Source organism: Haliotis rufescens, unplaced genomic scaffold (genome assembly GCF_023055435.1).
Source record: "Haliotis rufescens isolate VD_foot unplaced genomic scaffold, xgHalRufe1.0.p SCAF_27, whole genome shotgun sequence".
In the NCBI taxonomy this organism is placed as follows: domain Eukaryota; kingdom Metazoa; phylum Mollusca; class Gastropoda; order Lepetellida; family Haliotidae; genus Haliotis; species Haliotis rufescens.
The window spans coordinates 2594360-2619422 of NW_025963968.1; the positions used below are offsets into that span (position 1 = coordinate 2594360).

General features: G+C 43.0%; 1 protein-coding gene across 1 annotated transcript in view; it reads right to left on the reverse strand.

Annotated features, from left to right (window-relative positions):
- Positions 1 to 248: 248 nt before the first annotated feature.
- Positions 249 to 25063, reverse strand: part of LOC124139395 (QRFP-like peptide receptor) — a 61991-nt gene continuing 37176 nt past the window's right edge. Inside the window, exons 3-4 of the mRNA XM_046506430.2 lie at positions 4323 to 5054; positions 249 to 1507 (exon numbers count right to left, since the gene is read on the reverse strand). Of these exons, the coding sequence (XP_046362386.1) occupies positions 723 to 1507; positions 4323 to 4713 (1176 nt within the window). The 5' untranslated portion in view covers positions 4714 to 5054 and the 3' untranslated portion in view covers positions 249 to 722. The remainder of the gene's footprint in view (positions 1508 to 4322; positions 5055 to 25063) is intronic.

Below are 25063 nucleotides of genomic sequence, written 5' to 3' on the forward strand. Positions count from 1 at the left end.
TATCCCCTCATCTGGACATCAGAGCGCGGAATATAATTCCTCTTCCCACGTTCTCACTGGGCATGTCCTCGAGAACTAAGCTTCTACGTTGGATATTAAGCGCTTTTGAATTCCTACACTATATTTCAACAAGGATGTTTATTATCCAACTATGACGACATTATCAAACTGCGTTCTGTCAGATGATCCCCTATAAAAGACATCCTACATGTAATCTCTTTAAAATAAACTTTATTCAGATTGTTTAGTCTCAGGAAAGGTCACTTGTATCCATTTAAACAATTGAGACACAGTCGCTATGGTTACAACATCATAATATCAATATCAACACAATATGATTTGCGCCCAGTGATTTCAATAACATAACATATCAATGCAATTGATTAAAGCTGCATATCGTTTGTTTGAAAACCCCTCAAAAAGGCAAGCTAATCGCATTATACATTTTATGTTGACATTTACTGAATACATATTTGTGTATATGACATGTTTACTCCTTTCAAAAGTTTCAGCGGATGTCAAATACCATTTTATAGATTGATTTCACCTTTCTCATGCCTTTACTGTATCTACGAATATTGTCATCATTCCTATTTGCGCCTTAAAACACTGTCCTATCACATTGTTTTACTTATCTGATCTCACAGGAATACATCACACGTTGTCCACATTCATTCTTGACCATTGGAGGTCAAGGTCAAGGTCAAATGTATTTTATAGAACTACACCTTTCGGCCATTTTCGACAGGGCACATAGGGACGGCTTGGTCGGCTTGGCGTGGAGTGCTTCTCGGGGTATAAGAGCTTCGCCCATCCCCCCGAGGCAAACATTTTATCACCGAATGCTTAAATGCATTCCTGAACTTTGAGGACACAAGTCCATATATGATTGGGTTTCCTGCACTGTTGATGTAACCAAGGATGGTCGTTGTTGAAAGCATGTTTTGGTAAAACTCAAATCCCAGTTCCTCGACCCTTTCCGGGGGTGTAAACACGATCCAAAGTCCGAATATTCGAACCGGAAGAAGTGACACAAAAAACAGGATCACTATGGCAACCATCATGCGCACAACCTGCTTCCGGGATTTGATCGTTCTGGTATGGGCGTAGTCTCTTGGGGACGTTTCTGAGTTAAGTGTGAACATCTTTTGAATGATAGACGCGTACATATAAGTTAACATACACATAGGCATGATGAAAAATATACAGAATATAAACACGATATAGAGCCTCGGCAGGGTGTCGGACATCTTGGTTCGACACACTTTCACATGGGAGCCATCTTGGAACTTGGCGTCCTCCAGGACTGTGAGGAAGACGAAGGGTAGAGCCAGGATGTAGGCGAGCACCCAGATGCACGTGACGAACACACCAGTGCTGGTCAGAAGGCACGTGTTCTGGTCCTTCAGGGGGTGACAGATTGTGTAGTAACGTTCAAAGCCGATTGTCAGTAACGTCAGAACAGACGAATGGAGAGAGGCGTTTTCTAGGAATGGAACAAGGCGACCTGAAACGGGAAGTTTAAGATGCTTTTAAGAATGAAGGACTGTTATATCTAATGTCGTTCAATAACAATAAAATTCCCTTCCACTGATTTACAAACCTGAACTAGAAATAAAGGAGAACAGTGAGATTGCCTCATTTGTTTCGTATTTTGTTTTCAGCATAAACATTCAGAGTGACAAAACACTCTCCACAAGACTGTATGGCAAGAGGGATGACTTCAACTTTCCAAGAGTTAACTTTCCCTTCATGTCAAGCAATATTCCAGCAGCTCCATCCTTTGGTATTAACATTTCACAACGTTTGACATACAATCGAGTATGCCCTTTCTACAAAGAGTTCAAAGAGCGCCATACCACTCTTGCTCAGAAGTTGTTTAAACAAAGTTACAACATTCAAGGTCTCAGTAAAGCTTTCAAAAGGTTTTATTATAGTGATTCATAAACACTTGCTCCTGATATGTCGGAATCGTACTATCGACTCTACTTTATGCAGATATTTCTATTGAATATGGAAAGGGTTTTGTCGCTTTATTTGCATTTCTCACGTGTAGTTATGACGTTACAATGCATTAAGACTAATGTCACATTTATTTATGACTTCTTAGGAATGTAAGCGAGGTTTATCCGATGAAACTGATAATACTGTTCTATACATACATAATTAGTAATAAAACCGACAATTTATTCGACATTTGGCACGATGGATGATGTCTGCCCTGTGAGTTGACGTGATAGATCACTGCCAGGTTGCAAGGGCGTATGACATTAAATTCAAGGTCATCCGTCTGTAGTCACTCACAGTCGGTATATTGTCATGAATTAATAACGACTTGTGGGTTTACGTTAATACCACAGGGTACTCCAGGCTGCCTCCCTAACTTGTTTGGCATTATTCAGTGTAGAAATGGCACAATCATTATACTGTAGCACAAACACACACATCACTCTCACGTTTATGCGTTGTGGCGAGCGGTCAGCAACGCCATTAGATGTCCGTGGAATTCTATATCAGGGTTAAATATGGGCACCTCTCCACCTATTAGACGACACTGCCTAACTGACCTCAGTGCAACCTTAATTTGGCAGTGTCTGGTCATCCTAATAAACTGAGGCAGCTGCCTACATTTGACATTAGGCACTAACACGCCGAGACTTGGATACCATCACCATAATGGACCGAAACTAAATTGGACGCTCACTTATTGATAAGTAAATTTCTTGTACCGGTTTACTTTTAATGACCGTGATTAAAGGTCAAGGTCCTCGCAAAGTCCAAACATATATGTCTGTGTTCCGTTGCTACCTAACCAATGCCCTTTGGAGATTACTAGGTGGGCTAATAGGCTTGGGTGCCCCTATGCAGAGTTGCGTCCCTCAGTTGTGCCAGGATCCATTCATCGTGGGTTCGTGACTATGGCCAATCCTTTACGACCTGCGTCACTTCGGGCTTTTCAACCAATTCAGGCTGACACACCGTGATATAACTGAAATATTGTTCAAACCAAACTCATCCACCCTCTCACTTGCTTAACAACCTCCAGAAAAATCTCAATTTGAAATGGTTTGAGTTTACGTCAGGTCATTTGTTTTACATATGAGAGGCGGTGGGGCAGCAAAGTGGTTAAAGCGTTCGCTCGTCACGTCAAAGACCCAGGTTCGATTCCCCACATGGGTACCCATCTTCCCGAGGCAAGAGAGTTAACTGACTATAAAAGTCCAGTTTCCACCCTTGCCGAACTAGGCTGGTATTATGGAGTTACATTCTGGCTGGACTAACGAGTCTATGCATAGTCCAATCAAAATCGCGCACCGAAATCGAAATCCGGTTCGTAAAGTGTCATGTAGATTTCGGTCGACTGCAGGATTTGCAAAGCATGTGCACCGCTAACTCGGTGTCAACAGATATTTTCATGTTTTTAATCAAGGTGCTCACGTGATTTGATGCACTTCGCGATGTAAGACTCGTTTTATCACAATATAGATCTTGATTATCGATCAGATTGTCTTGACTGGGCGCCACCGTTTTGTTTGAAGCAAATGCAAGTGATACGAGAGGTTGAATCTGATAGGTCAATAGGAGAGGCATAGAAAGGACATAACTCGTAATAGCCACTGGTGGCGCTACGATCGAGCCCAGGAATTCCAGCCTAGTTCAGCAAGGGTGGAAACTGGACTTTTAAAGTCAGTTAACTCTCTTGCCTCGGGAAGATGATGGGTACCATGTGTGAAGCCTATTTCCCCAGCCGTGATATTGCTGGATTATTGCTATAACCGGCGTAAAACCTTTCACTCTCACTCACTCACCTTTTACGTATGTCTATGTACATATCATGAACTCAGTTATCACTATCTCAGTATCCCTGACCAAACTTGTGTAGTATATAACGATGTCATCCCATCGTCTGGCACGGATGTGGTGTCAGGGCGACCGTGAGATTCATTTAATTTGCTCATGAATGTTGCATATTCAATCAGCTTTAATGTATATGGCTTAATACAAGGGCATATTAAATGTTGTTATGTGTCAATGCGGTGTTAATAGAGCTATTAGGGCTCTACGATATTGCACTGACATCGTGATAAAGGCTTAATCCGATAATAATCAAAGCGGCGTTAAAACATTCATCAGGATGTAGGGTGGCTGAGTGGTTAAAGCGTTCGCTCGTCACGCCGAAAGACATGGTTCGATTTTCCACATGGGTACAAAATATGAAACCCACTCGCTCTCTTACTCATTGAGTGTTACAAAGGGTCGATCAGGCAGCCCCAGCCTCCCTGACAGAAAGTAGACCACCTTTAATAATTCTTTATACTTACACATTGCCTCTCCAAAGAGCCAGCGGTCTTTGCCATAGAACTCCAACAGTGCTGACGGTTGGCATATCACAAGAACCAACAGGTCCGCCACACTGAGGCTCATGAGAAAAAAGTTCATCTGCGTGCGCATCGCCTTCATCCGGGCAACCACCTGTATCACCATCACATTTCCCAGAATGCCCACCACAAAAATGAGTACGTTTAACGTCGTCACGTAGATGTACACGTAAGGGGGTAGCTCCAACTCGTCCCGGTTCCTCGAGGAATTTCTTGTCAGGTTTGTGTTTGAATAATCACAACAGTTATCTCCCTTCTTCCATTCACTAAATCCAAACGGAAGTTGACTTTTCGCCATGACACCAAACGTCGCAGCAGCCGTTGTAGCGTTCATCGGTATTTCGAACAAGCTGCCTGTTTAGTGTCGTACATACTAGACATTTATTGGGATATCAACCAGGCAATTTCCTGCAGTATGAGATCCGCTCATTCTCTTCTCCATGGTGGCCCAACCTTTGCACAAAACGGTCTATTAATACAACACAAATACTCCAGGAAACGTCGACACAGAACGCCTGCCTGTAGGCACTAATTAACTGATGTCGCAACAGAAACACTCAGAATCCGCTTCAGTTGATTTTTCTTGTAGCCGCGAGATGCTTCTTCACACGCTGTGCTGGAAGTGACTTCTAGGATTGAAGGGTATTCCTGTAATGGGCCCCGACCGCCATCAATCTGCAAAGGAAGAGACAATCATTACTGCTGTGAGATGCGCGTCAATCTTGCACACATCCCACTTCCCGCCTTGAGGGAGGTTACGACAGGCTAGAATCCATATCAGCTGTCCTCGACTGCGTGAAAGCTCTTAGCATCCCACATGATAATGCAAGAACAGGTTGATAATAACTCTTGTTATTGTAATGATTTTACGACCAAGCACAAATTATTTCTCCTCAAATAGCGCAAAAACAAATTTTCTGCTTTCCCGCCTTGATGAAATGATAATTTTTATCATCTTTGAACAACATATTTTTAACAATCGCTTGGTTATTGATGGCAAATAAGAAAGTCAATCTAAAACGGAGTTCATATTTTAAAACCAGTTCATGCAAAATGTTCTGGTCGTACAGTCTTTGAACGGCATTTAGAAGTGATACACTCAAGGAAGAGAATTAATGGATGTCAACTTCTTTATTATGCGGAACAAAACGTTTCTGAGTATATGCTTACTCCTTCATCAGGTGAATAAATACTGTGAGACAGGGAACATGTATGTGTACATGTAAGAACAACAAAAGTAATAAGACAACAAAGGTGGAAACTTAACAAGGGGGAGCCAACAGATATTAGGCGCTGATAGGTGATTAGCAATGGACAACGCCAATTATCTGTTGGCTCCCCCCGTGTTAGTAAATCACAGCAATCAGTATCACATAACAGCTCTTTACTTAAAAATACTCTCTCTACTCTGCTGCACCTGTGTCCTGTGTGTGTTGATTAAATGACACAGGATACGGTTGTGGTGAAAAGGTCGGAATCACTGGGTGAATATAAGGAAAATTCCGATTAATAAGTGAAACTCATTTGAAAATATGGCTGTCATTTAGACCATCCAATAAAGATGTCAGTGTCAGCGGAAATGCCATTAAACCATTATATTGGACCACATTGAGCTGAGCAAAGCACGGCGAGATTGACCCTGTTTACAGAGAACCCTACTTCGGCTGGACAACTAATTTACATTTTATCGGACGTGACCATGAGTGAGTGAGTTTGGTTCGACGCCTCTCTAACACTGGTAATTGACCATTTTGTCTGCAATGTAATACCCCACTGAACCTCACTGAACCTCACCGAGTCTCCCTGAACCTCGCCGAACCTCGCTGAAACTCACAAAACTTCGTCGAGCCTCACTGAACCTCACAAAATCTCGTTGAACATCATTGAACCTCACTGCACCTCACAAAACCTCAATGAACCCCAATCAACCTCACAGAACCTTATTGAATATCTAGTTCAATATAACAGGGTTCTGCTCCATATATGCACAAAGGTGTATTAAATTCAGTTCTCAGGCTGTATACATATATTTACTCCCAGTATACATATATGTACGTGAAGGTATATGGGTACCTGAATTACATGGTCAGGGCAAGTATGGATACCTGTATTACATGGTCAGGGCAAGTATGGATACCTGCATTACATGGCCAGGGCACGTATGGATACCTGCATCACATGGTCAGGGCAAGTATGGATACCTGTATAACATGGCCAGGGCAAGTATGGGTACCAGTGTGACATAGTCAGGGCAAGTATGGATACCTGTATAACATGGCCAGGGCAAGTATGGATACCTGCATCACATGGTCAGGGCAAGAATGGGTACCTGTATCACATGGTCATCCTGGATGAGACATACCTCCTCCGCCTCTGACCACCCTATACCCCGCCTTCTCTACTTGGTCACGCCCACCGTTGCCACTGTAAATAAGCAGACGACAACATCCGGGTTGTTTTCTTACCATTCTCGACTGAAGAGTTCCAATTTGCCGCTTGTGTCATAAACAAAGAGTCCTTTGAGCATGCTCAAGCCGAGCGTGAGTTGTTCTCAGCTGAGTACAGACTCAAGATGTTTTATAACCTCTGCTTGAGTACAAATCTCAACTGAGTACGAACTTGAGCATGAGCACGAAACTGAGTTGAGCACGAAATGTTTTTTATAACCTCGGGGCCTGGGCGGTTGGGCAGCCTAATAGCGCCTCCCGTCACTCAAAAGGCCAGGGGAATGTGTGAAGCCCATTTCTGGTGTCCCCCTTCGTGATATTGCTCGAGGATTGCTAGTAGGTACGTAAACACCAACCTACGCATCATCAGCATCAATTTTAAGAGGAAAATCCCACCAACACATTCCCGCCTGAGATAGAGATGATTATGTCACCACTGAAGAGTCTTATCAGTTCAGTATCTGAGAACATTACACGAAGCAGCCCAACAAGTGAGGGTGAGCTACTGAACCTGTCATCCGACTCAATCACTCACTGATCTCTCTACTACCCTGTCAGCGCGAGAAACGTACGCCCAATTAGTGATTCTAACGTAGGAAGGTGTCGTCCACAATGAACACATTGGCACTAATCATGTTTTTTCGCTAAGGGAAGAAAGGTTCCAGGCAATAATTATCTCGCGGTGTTAACTAGGTTGGCAGTTGCAGGGCGCAAAGTGGCAAAACGTTTAACACCGGTAAAGATGCGCACGCAGATAAGGAATGGATGGCTGGCACTTGCACAGCCACGAGTTGTCAAACTTCATAAGACTTAAGGCAAGTGGTATCGATTGTGCTGGGGATAGCATGGTTTTGACAGCCCCGATATGAGAGCAGGGCCACTGATGACTCTATCATGTATGGGAGGAGCGTTTTGATCACGATAAGTATTCCTTAACTGTTTCCAGTATCAAGCCTTCAATTAACACAGTTCTCTTGATCCAAAATGCATATTTCTTCTAAGTCGATTAAGATTGACCATTTTGAAATTAAAGTCGACCACAACAACAAGTAACTTATCACTTTAAAGACACAGTGGCATGTTAAATGTGTAACGATAGAACGACGTGTCGAGGGAATCGTTTTTATCTGTCTTAAGGCCATTTTTTACAATTCATGGTTAACGGATTATTTTCAGAACTATCGTGGTTGAGATATCAATTGTCATGCATCACAGGAACATATATAACAGATGTTTTAAAAGAAGGGTATATAGGATGACATAATTAAATGCATTTTTTAAGTGTTCAAATTAAAGAGTTACTTTCATTCTCACATAGAGTGTTACAGCTTTCCCTTGTGGATTTTTGTATAACTAAAATAAATGAACGTTCCCAGTGTCACGAAAAAAGAAGACTGTCTTTAAAATGTATTCAACATGGTTCAGACTCTGAGCTTTGGATCTATTAACATCCTTCGTCGGTTTAGCCACCCCGTCCCAAGACGTCTTCTCGAAACTGACCCTAGACAGTGAAATCTTTGCGTTCAAACCAATAATCGACTCATCCAGCACATCACCAATATCATACTCCAATTATTCCGAGAGTAGGAACATTTGGGATGCAATTATCAAAATTACACATTTGCCTTATTATATCACCCCTTCCTCATGTATCAGACTATTCGACCAAGAAGAAATGTGTGGTCAATTCTAGTAGAAGTTCAAAACCTATTTTTCTTTCCATGACCACGTGACCATTCTGTTGTAAAGATGCCAGGACTGAGCGTGCATGTGACGCAGGTCGTAAGAAGAATTAATCTTTTAAATTCATCTTTTGTCCTTTGAGACCTATCCGATTCCCACGCACGTCTGGGATGTCGTTTTACTGAAGTCGTAGTTGTGCTGGGGTCGTCGATGTGTCGGGGTCATCGTGATGCTGGGACCGCGGCGAGAGTACTCACACCAAAGATCGCGTGATAAATGAGTCTATGATATCGCCACTCCAACCTCTTGTGCCACTGAATGTATTTATGGACATATTCTAATTGTGTTATTAACACACACGTGTTTGATGTGGCGTCGTTTCAAAGTAGACGCACTGACTGATGCGGACTTATTTAAGGTTTTCGATTTGCTTTAAGTCGATCACTTGTCCTCATCATTTATATACCTTTCACACACTGCATACTTTTCCACTCAGAATCATGATTGTTAACAACACGCTCCCCGAGTCTTGAACCCTCGCATCTCATGGTAAAGTCACCATAGAGACAGCACTGGCATTGTAAATATAAAAAAGGTCTGCTAGGAATAGAATCTGGTCTCATCTGTTATTTGTTCACTTGTTGTTGGTGATATTTCGACCAAGTGTATTGTGGCGCCATCGAATATCGTTTTGAAAAGGATATGTGAAATAGAAGATAACTTGTACTGTTAGTTTACTTTTGTACGTTTTGATTTTAAGAACTGACCAGGTGTAATAAAAAGCATTCTTTTTACACTGACGGATATAACGAACTGTTTTGGGGCCTGCTCATTTGCTGTGTATAGGTTGTATGTATATATGCTTATAACGAACTTGGTTATAACAAACTAAAATTAGGGATCCATTTTACATCGTTATAACCGCAGTTTACTGTATGTGCATCTTAATTGATATTTTTGCGCCATTGTGACGTCGATGTGTCTACAAAGACCTCGACGTATGTGCAGAGAACGTTTACAGCTGTGACTGTCAGATCAACCTTCAGAAGATACATTTCATCTCTCACATGGGCTCAATATACAGGCATGGTGGTGTCACCGTGTTCAGGACCGCCTCCATGGTCTAGTGGTAGAGCGTCCGCCCGCAGAGCGGAGGGTCCGGGGTTCGATTCCTGGCCGCGTATTACCAACGGAGGTTAAAAGATGGTACTTGTAGTTACTCTGTCTGGCACTTGGCATTAAGGGGCTAAAACAAGGACTGGTCGGCTCGGAGTCAGTATACTGTGTCTGAGTGGGGTGTTCATGTAAGCTAGCACTGTAAATCGGCATCAGTTCGGACTAGGACACACACACACACACACACGTGCATGCACGTCGCTATATAATTTCAATAATCATGGACCCCATTTCACCTCACCTTACCTCACCATCGTAAAAGCTTCACCTATTTCATCATCATCATCATCATCATCATCATAATCATCCCCTTTCAAACTATTGCAAATTTGTCATTGTAATATTTCTTTAACCTAAAGCTTTCTACTACATATTCAATGGAAGTTTAAATCAAATCAAGTTCAATGACTCTCAATACACAAGCCAAATACCTCAACGATTAAGAAATAAAAAAAACTCACGTCAAGCGGATGGAACAGGATTAACTATTTCTAACACAATGGTTGATGAATAATAAACCAAGAATGTTGATCTGTCAATACAAAGATGTTATTTAGCGTGCGGAAATATTGACCTGTTTTATTGCGACCCTGGTATTGTCAGTAATGTGTCAGTATCGGTGGAAAATCACGGCAACCGACTGATCCAGCATCACACGTCCACCCGACGCCTATATTACAGCAATGCGTAGCTTGCACCGAACTGATTAATTGGTCGTTGAAGGTATTAAGTTCTGAAGGAATTGAACTAATATATAACTTCTAATGTACGTTAAAAAGATAACTGACCCCAAGTGGTACAGGATCCACGAATCGGAGGTCTCTACTAACGGGTATCTGACTATCGGTACAGGTAAACGATGACGAATCATGACATTTTCGCTTGAAATTAACAACATTTGAACTGATTGCTGAGTAGGTGATTGCGATTTCCGAGACTCATAGACAACGATGTATATTGAGAACTGATATAAATTTATTTGATCCATATTGTCAGCTTGATCAGACTTTCTTTTAAGTCTCATGTAGTTCTGGCTCCGGGGGTAGCTAACAAAGAATATAGCTCAGAAGTGATCACAACAGTAATTTTATAAATTATGAAAGTACGGCGAACAAGTACTCATGAGTTAAGATATGAACTTAATTCAAGGCATAAGAAAGTTTACACCAATGTTTCAAGGTGGCTGAAAATGAAACAAATAAGAAATGGTTATTCAATGGTGATTATTTGATACAGCGAGTGAGTTAATATTTAACGTCACATCGGCAGTATTTCAGCCATATCGTGACGAGGTATTTGATACGGGAATAATAGTTGTTTCGGACCTTAAGGTTGTATCGTTTTTGCGATTGTGTTCAGCCTAGTAACATTTTGATAACGTTTGTAATGTTTTGGCAAATCCAATTTTCAAATGTATGCTTTCTTTGCCTCGTCAGTTAATATAGGTAAACCTTTGGTGGCCATGATTGTGATGGTACATGACTGTAGGTAAGTGACTCTAAAATTCACCCATAACAACAGAGAGGTAGATATATTTAGAGTCATTTTAGGTTCGGTTTTCAAAAACCATAGAAACCACAGGTTGACATTCAAAACTCATTGGATTTCTTTTGCCTTGCTAATTGGACGGGGGCGAATAAATACGCCAGCAACGCCATATGGGAGAGCGAGCGCCTTATTTAAATAATTATACCGTATTAACAGCATACAATGAAATCAGTTCACACACATATATCTCGATACCAATGTTAGTTGACGCTTCCAACGAGGACTTGAACCATTTCTGTCCCAGAATTTCCACGAGCCTTGGCACTATGAAGCCAGAGCAGCTATAACAAGGTTCCTGCGTTATTTTAAATGTCAGTGCCGTGTGGTCTTGTTTATTTCCCAAATTGGCTTTTTTGGTTGACGGCAGCACGATAATGGGCAGATGGGCGAGTGAGTGAATGGGGTATTGACAAGTTTAGCTATATAAAATACAGGAGTTGGGCCAGTTGTTAACGCCATCGAGGTACGATGACACACGAACAGCTGACCACTGCTGGAGCTGGCCCCTTGATGGCCATGTGTTTTGATCCCGTCTATTTATTGTATATATGCTTATAACGAACTACGGTTATAACGAACTAAAATTAGTAGTCCCTTTGAGTTCGTTATAACAGTAGTTTACTGTATATGGAAGATTACATATTAACTTGAAGGAAGGTTTATCTGTCATGAGGACCGCCTCCGTGATCTTGTGGTAGAGTGTCCGTCCGGAGAGCGGAAGGTCCAGGGTTCGATCCCCGGCCGCGTCATACCAAAAGACGTTAAAATATGGTACTTGTTGTTACCCTGTCTGGCGCTCGGCATTAAGGGGCTAAAACAAGGACTGGTCGGCTCGGAGTCAGTATACTGTATCTGAGTTAGATATTCATGTTAAACTGCGGCATGGTATCTCAGTGAGCTAGCACTATAAATCGGCATCAGTCCGGACTAGTACAAGCAGCCACACAAACACACACACACGTACATGCTCGTCGTTATATAAGTGCAATAATCTTGGACGCGACGTTAAACCCCATTTCACCTCACCTATTTGTCATGTTCATATTCTCATGTTTATAGAGCAGTAAAAGGGTACACTGCCTTCCTGTCGTGGTGTTCATTCACTGATAATGCTAATATTTAGAAAGCAAGAATCCAGATTCTTTGGACACAGGAGTTATTGTACGTATTGAAAGAACCCATCAATATTAACATTGGCGTCTCAAACACACAGAGGTTCCCGGTCACGACTAACAAATCTAATTGTTAAGTGACAATCCCTCAAACGGACACAAGGGTATACAGAATTCATCATCGACCCGTCAGCACATTTCTATAAACTAGAATGGAATCACGGCAATATAAATGTCAGTTGTCCTTACACAAATGCGGTTCATTAATTCCTGCAAGACATATCTGGGATTGACCATTCACCGGAGCTGTGAGCACATGTACACCAAGCTGTAGTCCCGTGTAATTAGGTTACCAGGCACTACAGACTGATGGTGCGGTCATGTCCACAGAAGCAGGTAGAGGATGAAAGCTGAAGGGGGGATTCAGACAGGGTGGAGAGTGGGGAGGCTCATTAATTGTGGTTCACGGTTTTCATTCATTATGCCCACTCTGACTCTCTACTTGTTAGTGTGCGGCCACCGTAAACGATAGTAATTGTCCAGGATATGACTTGGTTCAAATTGGATTGGGGAATCTTGTTGAAATAAACCTGGGAGCGGAAATGCGTCCTTCGTTTTACGGAAACAATAACGATTGGCCAGGGAATTGGAAGGATAATCTAATCAGAGAACATGTGGCAGATAGGGCAATACCGTTAACACTGCAACAGCAAGAATTGTATCTTGAATGGCGCAGGACCAGAGACACAATTGTTTGAAAAATGTTCTCGCTTACCGAGTTCTATTTGAGTGAGTGAGTGAGTGAGTGAGGTTTTACGCCGCTTTTATCAGGGCGTGGAAACAAAAATGGTCTACACACATTGTACCCATGTCGAGAATCGAATCCGGTCTTTCTGCGTGACGAGCAAACGCTTAAACCACTAGGCTACCCGACTTCTCTCTATTTGATGTAGGATGCCACATTCCAAAACATTAATACTTCCATAAACGCAAAAACAAATTGAAGTCAATTGATCAACTAATTGAAAAAAAGCTCCAAAGATCGCTACTTTTGGACACATGCATTATGTACACACAAACATATTGAGATGTTGTTTCTAGAAACAAGAAATCCACGGTGGTTCTGTTACGGCTTTATTTATGCAAAAAATGAATGCATGACACTTATATATGGACACCTACTTCCTTTATTATTTGTAATGAGGGGGACACATATGGCCCAGTCGTCTCAGGCGCCGCGACTCGCTGTGCAGAGTTACGTCCCTTGGGTACGCCAGAGACCTATGATTGTGGGTTCGAATTCCGGTTCTCCCCGATTATGTTTCTAGGTTTGTCAGCACCATACCCGTGCTCGTGGGTTTCACCGAAGTGGTAAACGTCTTAGACCTGTATCACTTCGGGCTTTCCTCCCACATTAAGCTGACACGCCGTGATATAACTGGAATAATGTTAAAAGCGGCGTAAAACCCAACTCACTCACTCACTATTCTTTGTAACGACGTCTCGTCCCTTCATCAGGCGAAAGGGGAGGACGTAGCTCTGAAACGTCGTTACAAAGAATAAAATTGTCATCGAAAAAACTATGTCATGTATCCATGTTCTTCCACTCTTAATGCCTATCTAAGACTTACTTACAGGTAAGCATCTATTTTCCAATACTGTGAAATGTATCAATAATGCGTCAAGAAAGCAACAGCCTTCACATTGTAATATCGGTATTAACACTGGATGTCAAACGCTCATTAAAAAGGCTACAAGAATAAATTTTGTTATCCATCAAAAATGTCATGTTTTCATGTTCTTCCAACTTCTAAATGCCTTTCTAAGACGTACTTACAGCTAAGTATCTATTTTCCAGTTGTGTGTAATGTATCGATATTGCGTCTTAAGAAAGGAACAACCTTCACATTGTTATGTCCATCTTAACACTGGATGTCAAATGCTCAAATTTAAGGGCTACAAGGACACATGCAGGTATACCATGGCGCTTCAGTCTACAGATAAACACGTCGGCAGTGACACAGACACCGGTCGAATTACACTGATGTAGTTGAATGGTCCCTGGGGACCATGCTGTCCATTTCACTTTGAAGCCTGCTTATTTCACTTGGGCAGAGACTTAATGATGCTATTGATGTAAATCTCCCTCGTCATGGATGTATTACATTGCAATATAAGATTTATGACTTGTTTTCGAGGTGAGACCGAGTTTTTTAAAAGAAAAATTCTCTTAAAATAAACAACAAGACCTCAAATGATATTGATCATAGGAAACGGATGGGACTGAATTGCTTCCAGCAAAGGTAGAAAGAAAAACAAGATGTTTGTTTGGTAATATATCATCTCGTAAAAAAGTGAGTTAATCTCTAAAATCGTTCTAGTATTTTCATTAAATAGGGCTGAAACAATAGTAAAATGTGTACATAGATAGAACGTGTTCCAAGTAATGTTTAAAACAGTTAAAGCTTGAAAAGGCATACGAGGGAAATTCAGTTAGGAATATCTAGGAATATGATAAACTAGTGTACAATTAAAGAGATACATTAAACTGTGTCATGCTAATTGTGTTGGTTAATGTCCACTGTTCTCACTTGGGCTTTTGGAACACCAGAGGACGCCAGAGGGCCACACAATACACTGCAGACAACACCAGATGTGTCTAATTGTCCTGAGGACGCCAGAGGTGAACACAATGCACTGCAGAGAACACCAGATGTGTCTAATTGTCCTGAGGACGCCCGAGGGCAACACAATGCACTGCAGAGAACACCAGATGTGTCTAATTGTCCTGAGAACGCCAGAGGGCAACACAATGCACTGCAGAGAACACCAGATGTGTCTAATTGTCCTGAGAACGCCAGAGGCCAACACAATGCACTGCAGACAACACCAGATGTGTCTAATTGTCCTGAGGACGCCAGAGGGCAACACAATGCACTGCAGAGAACACCAGATGTGTCTAATTGTCCTGAGAACGCCAGAGGTGAACACAATGCACTGCAGACAACACCAGATGTGTCTAATTGTCCTGAGAACGCCAGAGGCCAACACAATACACTGCAGACAACACCAGATGTGTCTAATTGTCCTGAGAACGCCAGAGGTGAACACAATGCACTGCAGACAACACCAGATGTGTCTAATTGTCCTGAGGACGCCAGAGGCCAACACAATACACTGCAGAGAACACCAGATGTGTCTAATTGTCCTGAGGACGCCAGAGGCCAACACAATACACTGCAGAGAACACCAGATGTGTCTAATTGTCCTGAGGACGCCAGAGGGCAACACAATGCACTGCAGACAACACCGCGTGTGCACCAATAAGCCGGCCATGATACACATAAGAAATCGTAATATGTTTTAGTGACATAGTATATCATCACAACATGTCATGCATAATACCTCTCATCACTTGGTTGTTGTCAGTCCATCTTGATAAGGGGCGGTCGGGTAGCCTAGTGGTTAAAGCGTTTGCTCGTCACGCCGAAAACCCGGGTTCGATTCCTGACATGGGTACAATGCGTGAAGCCCATTTCTGGTGTCCCCCGCCGTGATATTGCTGGAATAGTGCTAAAAGCGGCGTAAAACCAGTCTCACTCACTCATTCCATCTTGATAACGGGGTAAAAATGTAAATCGAAACGTCGCTATTTCAATCGACCAGAAGTTGTTATCCATAAAGTTGAACTTACTCACCAACTAGAACGTCAGTCAAACAGTGATGACACAAATGACACAGCAGACAGCAAGGACGCTGAAGCACAGTAAACACAATGTGTCCAAGAACAAGCCAACGCGTACCCTCATGGGGCGACAACAGACCACAGTGAATTACATCGACACAACGCCCGGTTGCTATTCACGTTGCTTGATAAGGTTTATTATAGCGCTAAGTAATATATTACTGTTCAAAGACAATGATGTGTGGGTCGTGAACGAACAGTGGATACAGGTTTGAGTCTATTGATTCCACACATGCATTTGGCCGTTATGTCTGTAGTCGCTATTATTCAGAGAAATTGTTAATAACTGTTCATTGTGTGATCATGGTTTTATTAGCTATGTTTGACAAAGAACGGCGATGGATTAAGAATCTTTCTGTGTTGTCATTATTAAAATCAGTGATTGACGTCTTTTGTGTTAAGGGACATTGTATATTATTTACATTAATGCCATTCTGTGAAATTACGCCATCAAACTGGAGCTGGCACTAAGACAAACATTCCATTAACATGAACCACGTTTAAGACCACCAAGGGATTCTAAATAATGGGAAATATAAAATGACCGCAATAATGTTTGAATAAACCCCGGCACATTGTGGGTCGACAGTTTAGTGTGCGGTCATACTCCAGCAGTGTGGGTTGACGGTTTAGTGTGTGGCCACACCCCCAGCAGTGTGGGTCGACGTTTTAGTGTGTGGTCATACCCCAGTAGCCTGGGTCGACGGTTTAGTGTGTGGTCATACCCCACCAGTGTTGGTCGACGTTTTAGTGTATGGTCATACCACAGTAGTGTGGGTCGACGGTTTAGTGTGTGGTCATACCCCAGCAGTGTGGGTCGACGGTTTAGTGTGTGGCCATACCCCAGGAGTGTGGCTCGACGGTTTAGTGTGTGGTCATACCACAGTAGTGTGGGTCGACGGTTTAGTGTGTGGTCATACCACAGTAGTGTGGGTCGACGGTTTAGTATGTGGTCATACCACAGTAGTGTGGGTCGACGGTTTAGTGTGTGGTCATACCACAGTAGTGTGGGTCGACGGTTTAGTGTGTGGTCATACCACAAAAGCCTGGGTTGACTGTTTAGTGTGTGGTCATACCCCAGTAGCCTGGGTTGACGGTTTAGTGTGTGGTCATACCCCAGTAGTGTTGGTCGACGGTTTAGTGTGTGGTCATACCCCAGTAGCCTGGGTTGTCGGTTCAGTGTGTGGTCATACCACAGTAGTGTTGGTCGACGGTTTAGTATGTGGTCATACCCCAGCAGTGTGGGTCGGCGGTTTAGTGTGTGGTCATACCACAGTAGTGTGGGTCGACGGTTTAGTATGTGGTCATACCCCAGCAGTGTGGGTCGGCGGTTTAGTGTGTGGTCATACCACAGTAGTGTGGGTCGACGGTTTAGTGTGTGGTCATACCACAGTAGTGTGGGTCGACGGTTTAGTGTGTGGTCATACCACAAAAGCCTGGGTTGACTGTTTAGTGTGTGGTCATACCCCAGTAGCCTGGGTTGACGGTTTAGTGTGTGGTCATACCCCAGTAGTGTTGGTCGACCGTTTAGTGTGTGGTCATACCCCAGTAGCCTGGGTTGTCGGTTTAGTGTGTGGTCATACCACAGTAGTGTGGGTCGACGGTTTAGTATGTGGTCATACCCCAGTAGTGTGGGTCGGCGGTTTAGTGTGTGGTTATACCACAGTAGTGTGGGTCGACGGTTTAGTATGTGGTCATACCCCAGCAGTGTGGGTCGGCGGTTTAGTGTGTGGTCATACCACAGTAGTGTGGGTCGACGGTTTAGTGTATGGTCATACCCCAGCAGTGTGGGTCGACGGTTTAGTGTGTGGTCATACCACAGTAGTGTGGGTCGACTGTTTAGTGTGTGGTCATACCCCAGCAGTGTGGGTCGAGGGTAAAGGCTCAAATCAAGTCTGACATATATGATTTCACCACCCAAGAGATTGCGCGTCCTTGTAGGTCAGCTTACCCAGGGATCATTAACGGGAAAGACAGCACAAATATAGAGTAAGAATAGGCTCATATTCCTTAGAAATTGAAGTTTATTGGTTTTACTCAGGTTTCAAGAACACGGGCAATCTGTTGCTTCCTTCCACCGACTGAGCCACGGTATGACTCTCGATGCCAGTGTTTTCCCAGCTGAGCACAGAGCACGACGCCCTGCAGGTTGATAATGTTATACATGATGGTTGTCATCAAGGAATAAGCAGCATGCACGTATCGGTGTGATTGGCAAATACGGTCAAAATGAATGAACTTATCGACAAAGTTCTCATAAATCACAAAAACACGTTTGCCTCAGTTGAACTTGTCGTCAAAGCTGAGCTACCCTCTTTTTATATATTTGATAGAAAAATGTACATGTGCCATAAAGGAGCGTATTCGCCCAGGTGATGCATCTGACGATATTCACTTCCCATTATCAGTCTCCGAGGATTAATAAAACAACAGCTCGGGTATCAAAGCTGTGTTTGTGCTGCGAGAAAATTAAATTCTTCTTTGATCATGACATAGTGACCTTTTAGAAAGATACAAAACAACACAATAGCACACCTGGGTATAAAACGCAGCTGAGAAATTATTTATCAAGATCAACTGCATGATATCCTTTCATTTGTTTATTTTGTCTTTTTCAAAATGATCTAGATAACAAGTCTCTTTGATGGAAACGAGTGCAGTTGAACGTAAGAGAGAAGGCGTGTACGCATCGAGGGGTGGCTGAAAAGTTGTGAGCCTAACGCCGAAGGATTTACAGTACACCCTTAACAGTTGGCGAGTATTAACTACAATACTGTTCGTGCTTACAGACTGCATGGGGACCACAAACACAACCAGGCAGCAAAGTTATGCAGGCAGAAAAATACTTGGTATTCCCTGTTGAGGCAAATTGACAAATCGTCTGACAGGCTCTCAGTAAGTACCTCAAACTGAAAGGACTCCAAAATCCACCCATGGTGAGTGAGTGAGTGAGTGAGTGAGTGAGTGAGTGAGTGAGTGAGTGAGTGAGTGAGTGAGTGAGTGAGTGAGTGAGTGAGTGAGTGAGTGAGTGAGTGAGTGAGTGAGTGAGTGAGTGAGTGAGTGAGTGAGTGAGTGAGTGAGTGAGTGAGTGAGTGAGTGAGTGAGTGAGTGAGTGAGTGAGTGAGTGAGTGAGTGAGTGAGTGAGTGAGTGAGTGAGTGAGTGAGTGAGTGAGTGAGTGAGTGAGTGAGTGAGTGAGTGAGTGAGTGAGTGAGTGAGTGAGTGAGTGAGTGAGTGAGTGAGTGAGTGAGTGAGTGAGTGAGTGAGTGAGTGAGTGAGTGAGTGAGTGAGTGAGTGAGTGAGTGAGTGAGTGAGTGAGTGAGTGAGTGAGTGAGTGAGTGAGTGAGTGAGTGAGTGAGTGAGTGAGTGAGTGAGTGAGTGAGTGAGTGAGTGAGTGAGTGAGTGAGTGAGTGAGTGAGTGAGTGAGTGAGTGAGTGAGTGAGTGAGTGAGTGAGTGAGTGAGTGAGTGAGTGAGTGAGTGAGTGAGTGAGTGAGTGAGTGAGTGAGTGAGTGAGTGAGTGAGTGAGTGAGTGAGTGAGTGAGTGAGTGAGTGAGTGAGTGAGTGAGTGAGTGAGTGAGTGAGTGAGTGAGTGAGTGAGTGAGTGGATTAACGCCGCTTTGGACTGTATTCCAGTTATATCACGGCACATCAGCTTGATGTGGGAGGAAATCCCTAAGTGATGCCGTGAAGTGAAACCCACAAGCACGGGTTTGGAGCTGACAAACCTTGAAACATAATCGGGTCATCCATGCGGTCGTAGTGTCTACTTCGGGTGATGATTATTAGAGTTAAGATTATTCAAGATCAGGAAGATCTTCAACTGACACCACAAAGGAAATGTTGACAGAATACATGATACGATAATGAATGGAAGACGACTCACTACCCTCATAGAGCAAATACAGCATGTATCCCTCACGAGTGAGTGAGTGAGTATGGTTTTACGCCGCTTTTAGCAATATTCCAGCAATATCACGGCGGGGGACACCAGAAATGGGCTTCACACATTGTACCCATGTCGGGAATCGAACCCGGGTCTTCGGCGTGACGAGCGAACGCTTTAACCACTAGGCTACCCGACCGCCCCGTATCCCTAACGAGACAGTTGAGAATATTATAGGAATGTAAAATGAAAAAAGTGTCAGCATGCTTGGTGCCAAGGCTTTAGGGTCACCCTATCTCGTGAAAGTGTTAGACGCAGACCCAGCTGATTGTTTGTTGAGCGATCTGTACTCATGGGTGATCCTTGGGCTCCCCAGCTTCAGCCAGAGACTAAACAACGGTATTGGAAACATCTAAAATCTCCACTTCCGAAGAAGGCAAAGTCTGTTCCATCAACTGGCAAAGTGACAACTTCGGTTTTCTGGGAATCGGGAGTCCTCCTGTAGGTGGACCGACCCCGAAAGGTCAAACCATTAATGGCCAATATGATCCAAGGGTGCTCGGGGTCCCGGTGCTCCTGCGTCGTTGGTAGACGTGTGTGGACCTCGGTGGGGGGTATACTGACACATAATGACCTCTTCATCCATCCCTCGTAAAGAACTTTACACATAGTGCTAATTCGACATTATATTAAATAATCTCGTAAGCAGATCACTCATTAAAAAAAAAGGAAAAATAGAATGATTATATCAAATGAAGAATGTAATGCCTCGTCGATGGATGATAAAACTTGTAATTTATTACATTTTGTAACATAAGGAAGAGAATTTATTGATGTCAACTTCTTTATTATGAGGAACACTACGTTTCTGAGTATTTCATCTGACGAAGGAGTAAGCATATACTCCGAAACGTTGTGTTCCTCATAATAAAGAAGTTGACATCCATAAATTTTCTTCCTTTTGTGTATCACTTCTAAATGCCTTTTCAAAGACATGAGTTTTCACATGTTTACGGCAATAACAGGATGAATGACGTCATAGCCAACCTGCCTATTTACCTGGATTTAGAGGACAATTGCGTCATCGTTGGTTTGCGTTACAGGTATAAATGAGTTGAAGCTGCGGATAGTGAACAGATAACTACCGAGTAGTGTCCAGGTGGGCAGTAGGTACTTGTTCTTGAGACAGCATTGCTAGATCATGTTTTCGCGTTGTTATTGAACAAAAGAGAAAATTGGTTTGGAGACTGATTAAGAAAATAGAACACAGAATATATTTCATTTAAGTCGTGCTGCTAGATCTGCTTTGGCCATCTAAATATATTTTCGAACGAAAATCATTGAATGGCGGTGTGTTACACTTGCCGAGACATTTATGAAACAAAAAATAGTCATCCGTACTTATAATTCATCGACTTGAAGTAGTTAAACATAATTTCGCCATTTCATTGCCATCTAGTAGTATGAAATGTACTCTTGCCTCTGAGCATTATTGTAAATTTCCAAGTTATTTTCAACTGCTGTCAATGAGCGCCACGACTGCTGTCAAAGACCGGCAATGTCTACCGCTTTTCCTTACTTTAAGACAAGGACATTTTCTTTTCTTTTTTTTTGGTGAAGCGTCAACGCCTTCTAACTCCTTCCGGTGAATTTGCTGTCCATTCATATACTTTTCACAGCTATTTTACCTTTTGCGCCATATGTTAGTCTGTTTCTGCGGATGGTCTGGAGTGGTTGTTCTGTTGCATTGGCAATTTGTGTCCCACTGAACCATTGAACCATTGAACCACTGAACGACGTTACCATTGATTTATGAGTGTAGGTTTCATTGCATTTTTCACTCCCACTTTGTACTTCGAACTTCTAAATGCGAATCAGTGCTTAAACAATAAGTCAAGGTCTCTACAACATGAGCCGTGGTCAATGGAGTGAGTGAGTATGGTTTTACGCCGCTTTCAGCAATATTCCAGCAATATCTTGGGGACACAAGAGATGAACTTCATAAATTGTATTTATGTTCGGAACCTTCAACCGTAACTTTAATCAAGGAAAGCCAATTAGTGGACAAGGAATATATGTTTCATGGGCCATTACATTTGATAATTTAACACCCCACAACCCCCCCCCCCCCCCCACCCCCCAACCACACACACAAATGTAATATTACATTATTGAATGGACCCCTGAAGATAGATCCGGGGTAGAATAGGTTTTCAGCAACCCATGCTTGTCGTAAGAGGCGAATAGCGGAATCGAGTGGTCAGGCTCGCTGATTTGGTTGATGCATGTCATCGTATTCCAATTGCGTAGATCGATGCTCATAATATCAATAACTGGATTGTCTGGTCCAGACTCGATTATTTACAGACCGCCGTCATATAGCTGGGATATTGTTGAGTGCGGCGTTAAACAACAAACAAACAAATCATGGTGAATAAAGCCCACATGGAAATAATCTTATTATCCATTGTTGGAGTTGCAATCAGACGCTGAGTAAGTGAGTGAGTATGGTTAAACGTAACATTTTACAATATGCCACCAATATCACGGCGGGTGGACACTAGTATTGGCTTTACACCAATGTCCTAAACAAAAAAGGTCTTCGGCATGATGGGAAAACGCCGCACTCACCAAGCTGACCCCCACCTCAGTCACGGTGACACAAAAAAATCAATCATTATAAAATGACAGGAAGGAACACTACTCCAGCACTGATGTCTCTTCACGTATTATTGGCAATTGAAGGTTCTTCTTCATGGCTAGCTTTAAAAGTGGAAGAAATATTGAAAGACCAGTTCCTGCAGAATTGTCACAGTTTCATTACTGAGAGTTCTGAGGGTGTGTACTATAAAATGCTTAAATAAAATATAACCTTTGAAAAATATCGTTATCTGCCTAAAAACGTTTATCACCCAATCTTACAATTTAGAATCCTTAACCATAACTTACCAACTAAAACCGACGCTGGTCTGATATCCCAGGAGTGGAACGTTTGTGTAATCGATGTAGTTCTCCAGCGGTTGGTGACCTGTTTACCTGTTCAGATGTCAAGCTCTTCTCCAGTGGCTGTCTATGTACATACCTAAAGTTCTGAAGGGCCTAATATGTATATATATTGCAAAAATGTTTATCCAGCATTAGAGTAAAAGAGATGAAAAACTATATACAGGCACCAGCAACGGTACCAGACCACCAACACTATAGATGACCGAACATGTAGTGGAAAACCAAGGGTCACCACCCGACGCCAGGGTCGTCAGATTGTGAGACAACATCTTCAAGATTGCTTTGTTACTGCTGCGGCAGACCATGGGGACACACCGGCGACACATTAGTGCGGACACCGTGCTTCGGCGATTGACGAGCAGACACCTCCACTGTCACAGGCCACACCGAGGACCCATTCAGACACCATGTCATTTACGGTACCGTCTTCAGTGTGCAACACAGCACCAGCATTGGCGCCACTAGCAGTGGCGAAGAGTCCTCTTCTCAGACGAGAGCCGTGGGGAACGTTATTCGGATGCTTGTGTTGTTGAGAGAGACTCGTGGGGTGGTCCGAGCATCATGGTGTGGGGTGGAATTGGTCTTGCACAGAGGGTTGGCCCTGTGGTCTTCCAGAACATCGGTCCAGAGAGGCATTGGTGTCACGGCAGCTCGGGAGAGTGATCAAGTCCACACGCCATACCTCATTTGGCACGTCGATGCAACCACGAGTTTCAGCATCATAACGACCGTGTCCACACTGCGAGAGCGACAAGAGACTAGCAGAATGGCATCAGGACCATGCAGTGGCCTGCCCTCAGTCCCGATTTAAATTCCATTGAGCGCCTTTGGGACGAGAAAGACGGCTGAATGACGTCCGACCAAGGCCGACAACTGCAGCTGAACTGCGTCAGGCGTTCCTCAGAGTGTGGGCTGAAGTGCCCATTGCCTTCATCAACCGCCTTATCAATTCCATGTATCGACTTTGCACGGCATCAATGCGCATGGCGGACACACGAGATACTGACTTGTGATGCCATTTTCTCAGAGATTAGTTTTGTGTTTCACTTTAATAACATTTGACACTTTTATTTCAACCTTGATGATCAGTTTTGCCAAGTTTCATCTTTTTAATATGTCTCAAAGTATGTTTACAATGTTTGGACAAATACGGTTTCTCATATACGAGGGGCGTTCAATAATTACTTGGGCATTTGTGTTTACACAAACAATGTCAACTTGTAGCAGGGGTGACACTAGTCATAACATCAGGTTGACACGTGTCATAACAAGTTCCAGACACAACAATAAGTTAGATGTGATGGCTTCATTCACCTAAGGGTGGTCACAATCATGGATTCTCTCAAACATGAACAACGCGCTGTAATAAAGTTCCTTCCCAAGGAGGGATGCAAAGCAAAAGAAATCCATGATCGCATGTGTAAAGTGATGGGTAAGGATTCTCCCGACTATTCCACAGTTTACCGTTGGTCTCTACAGTTTAAGAGGGGTAGGGAGTCCATAGACGATGACCCAAGGTCAGGCAGGCCTTCAAATGCCACCCAACCGGAAACCATTGTTGCTATAGAAAGAAGAATTTTGTCTGACCGACGAGTGAAAGTATCTGAACTTTCTAGGGAATTCGAAATATCAGTTGGAACTGTTGTAACCATTAGTCATGAGCATCTTGGTATGTCCAAGGTATCTGCAAGATGGGTACCTAGAAACCTTAGAGCTCAAGATCGCCATCAGGGAACTGAAAGTTGTCGAGACCTCCTGGATCTCTATACTGCTGATGAAGCAGCATTTCTTTCTCGTCTAGTGACAGGTGGATTTCTATAAAAGTGGTATTAAAAGCTTGAAGGACAAATGGAATAAGTGTATTGAGGAGAATGGAGATTATGTTGAAAAATAATAGATATTCTGCGACTTGGTCTTATATTGAAGTTGCAAAACTTATTGAAAGGTCCCTCGCATCTATCCATGGTGACGTTTCTTTTGCGGTTCAGTATACTATGAATTTATATCATAATGTTTCTCATGTACCACCGTTGGTAGGTCTTTCTGAGAAAAAACTGAACTAAAGCTTAGCGTTTTTGTTTTTTT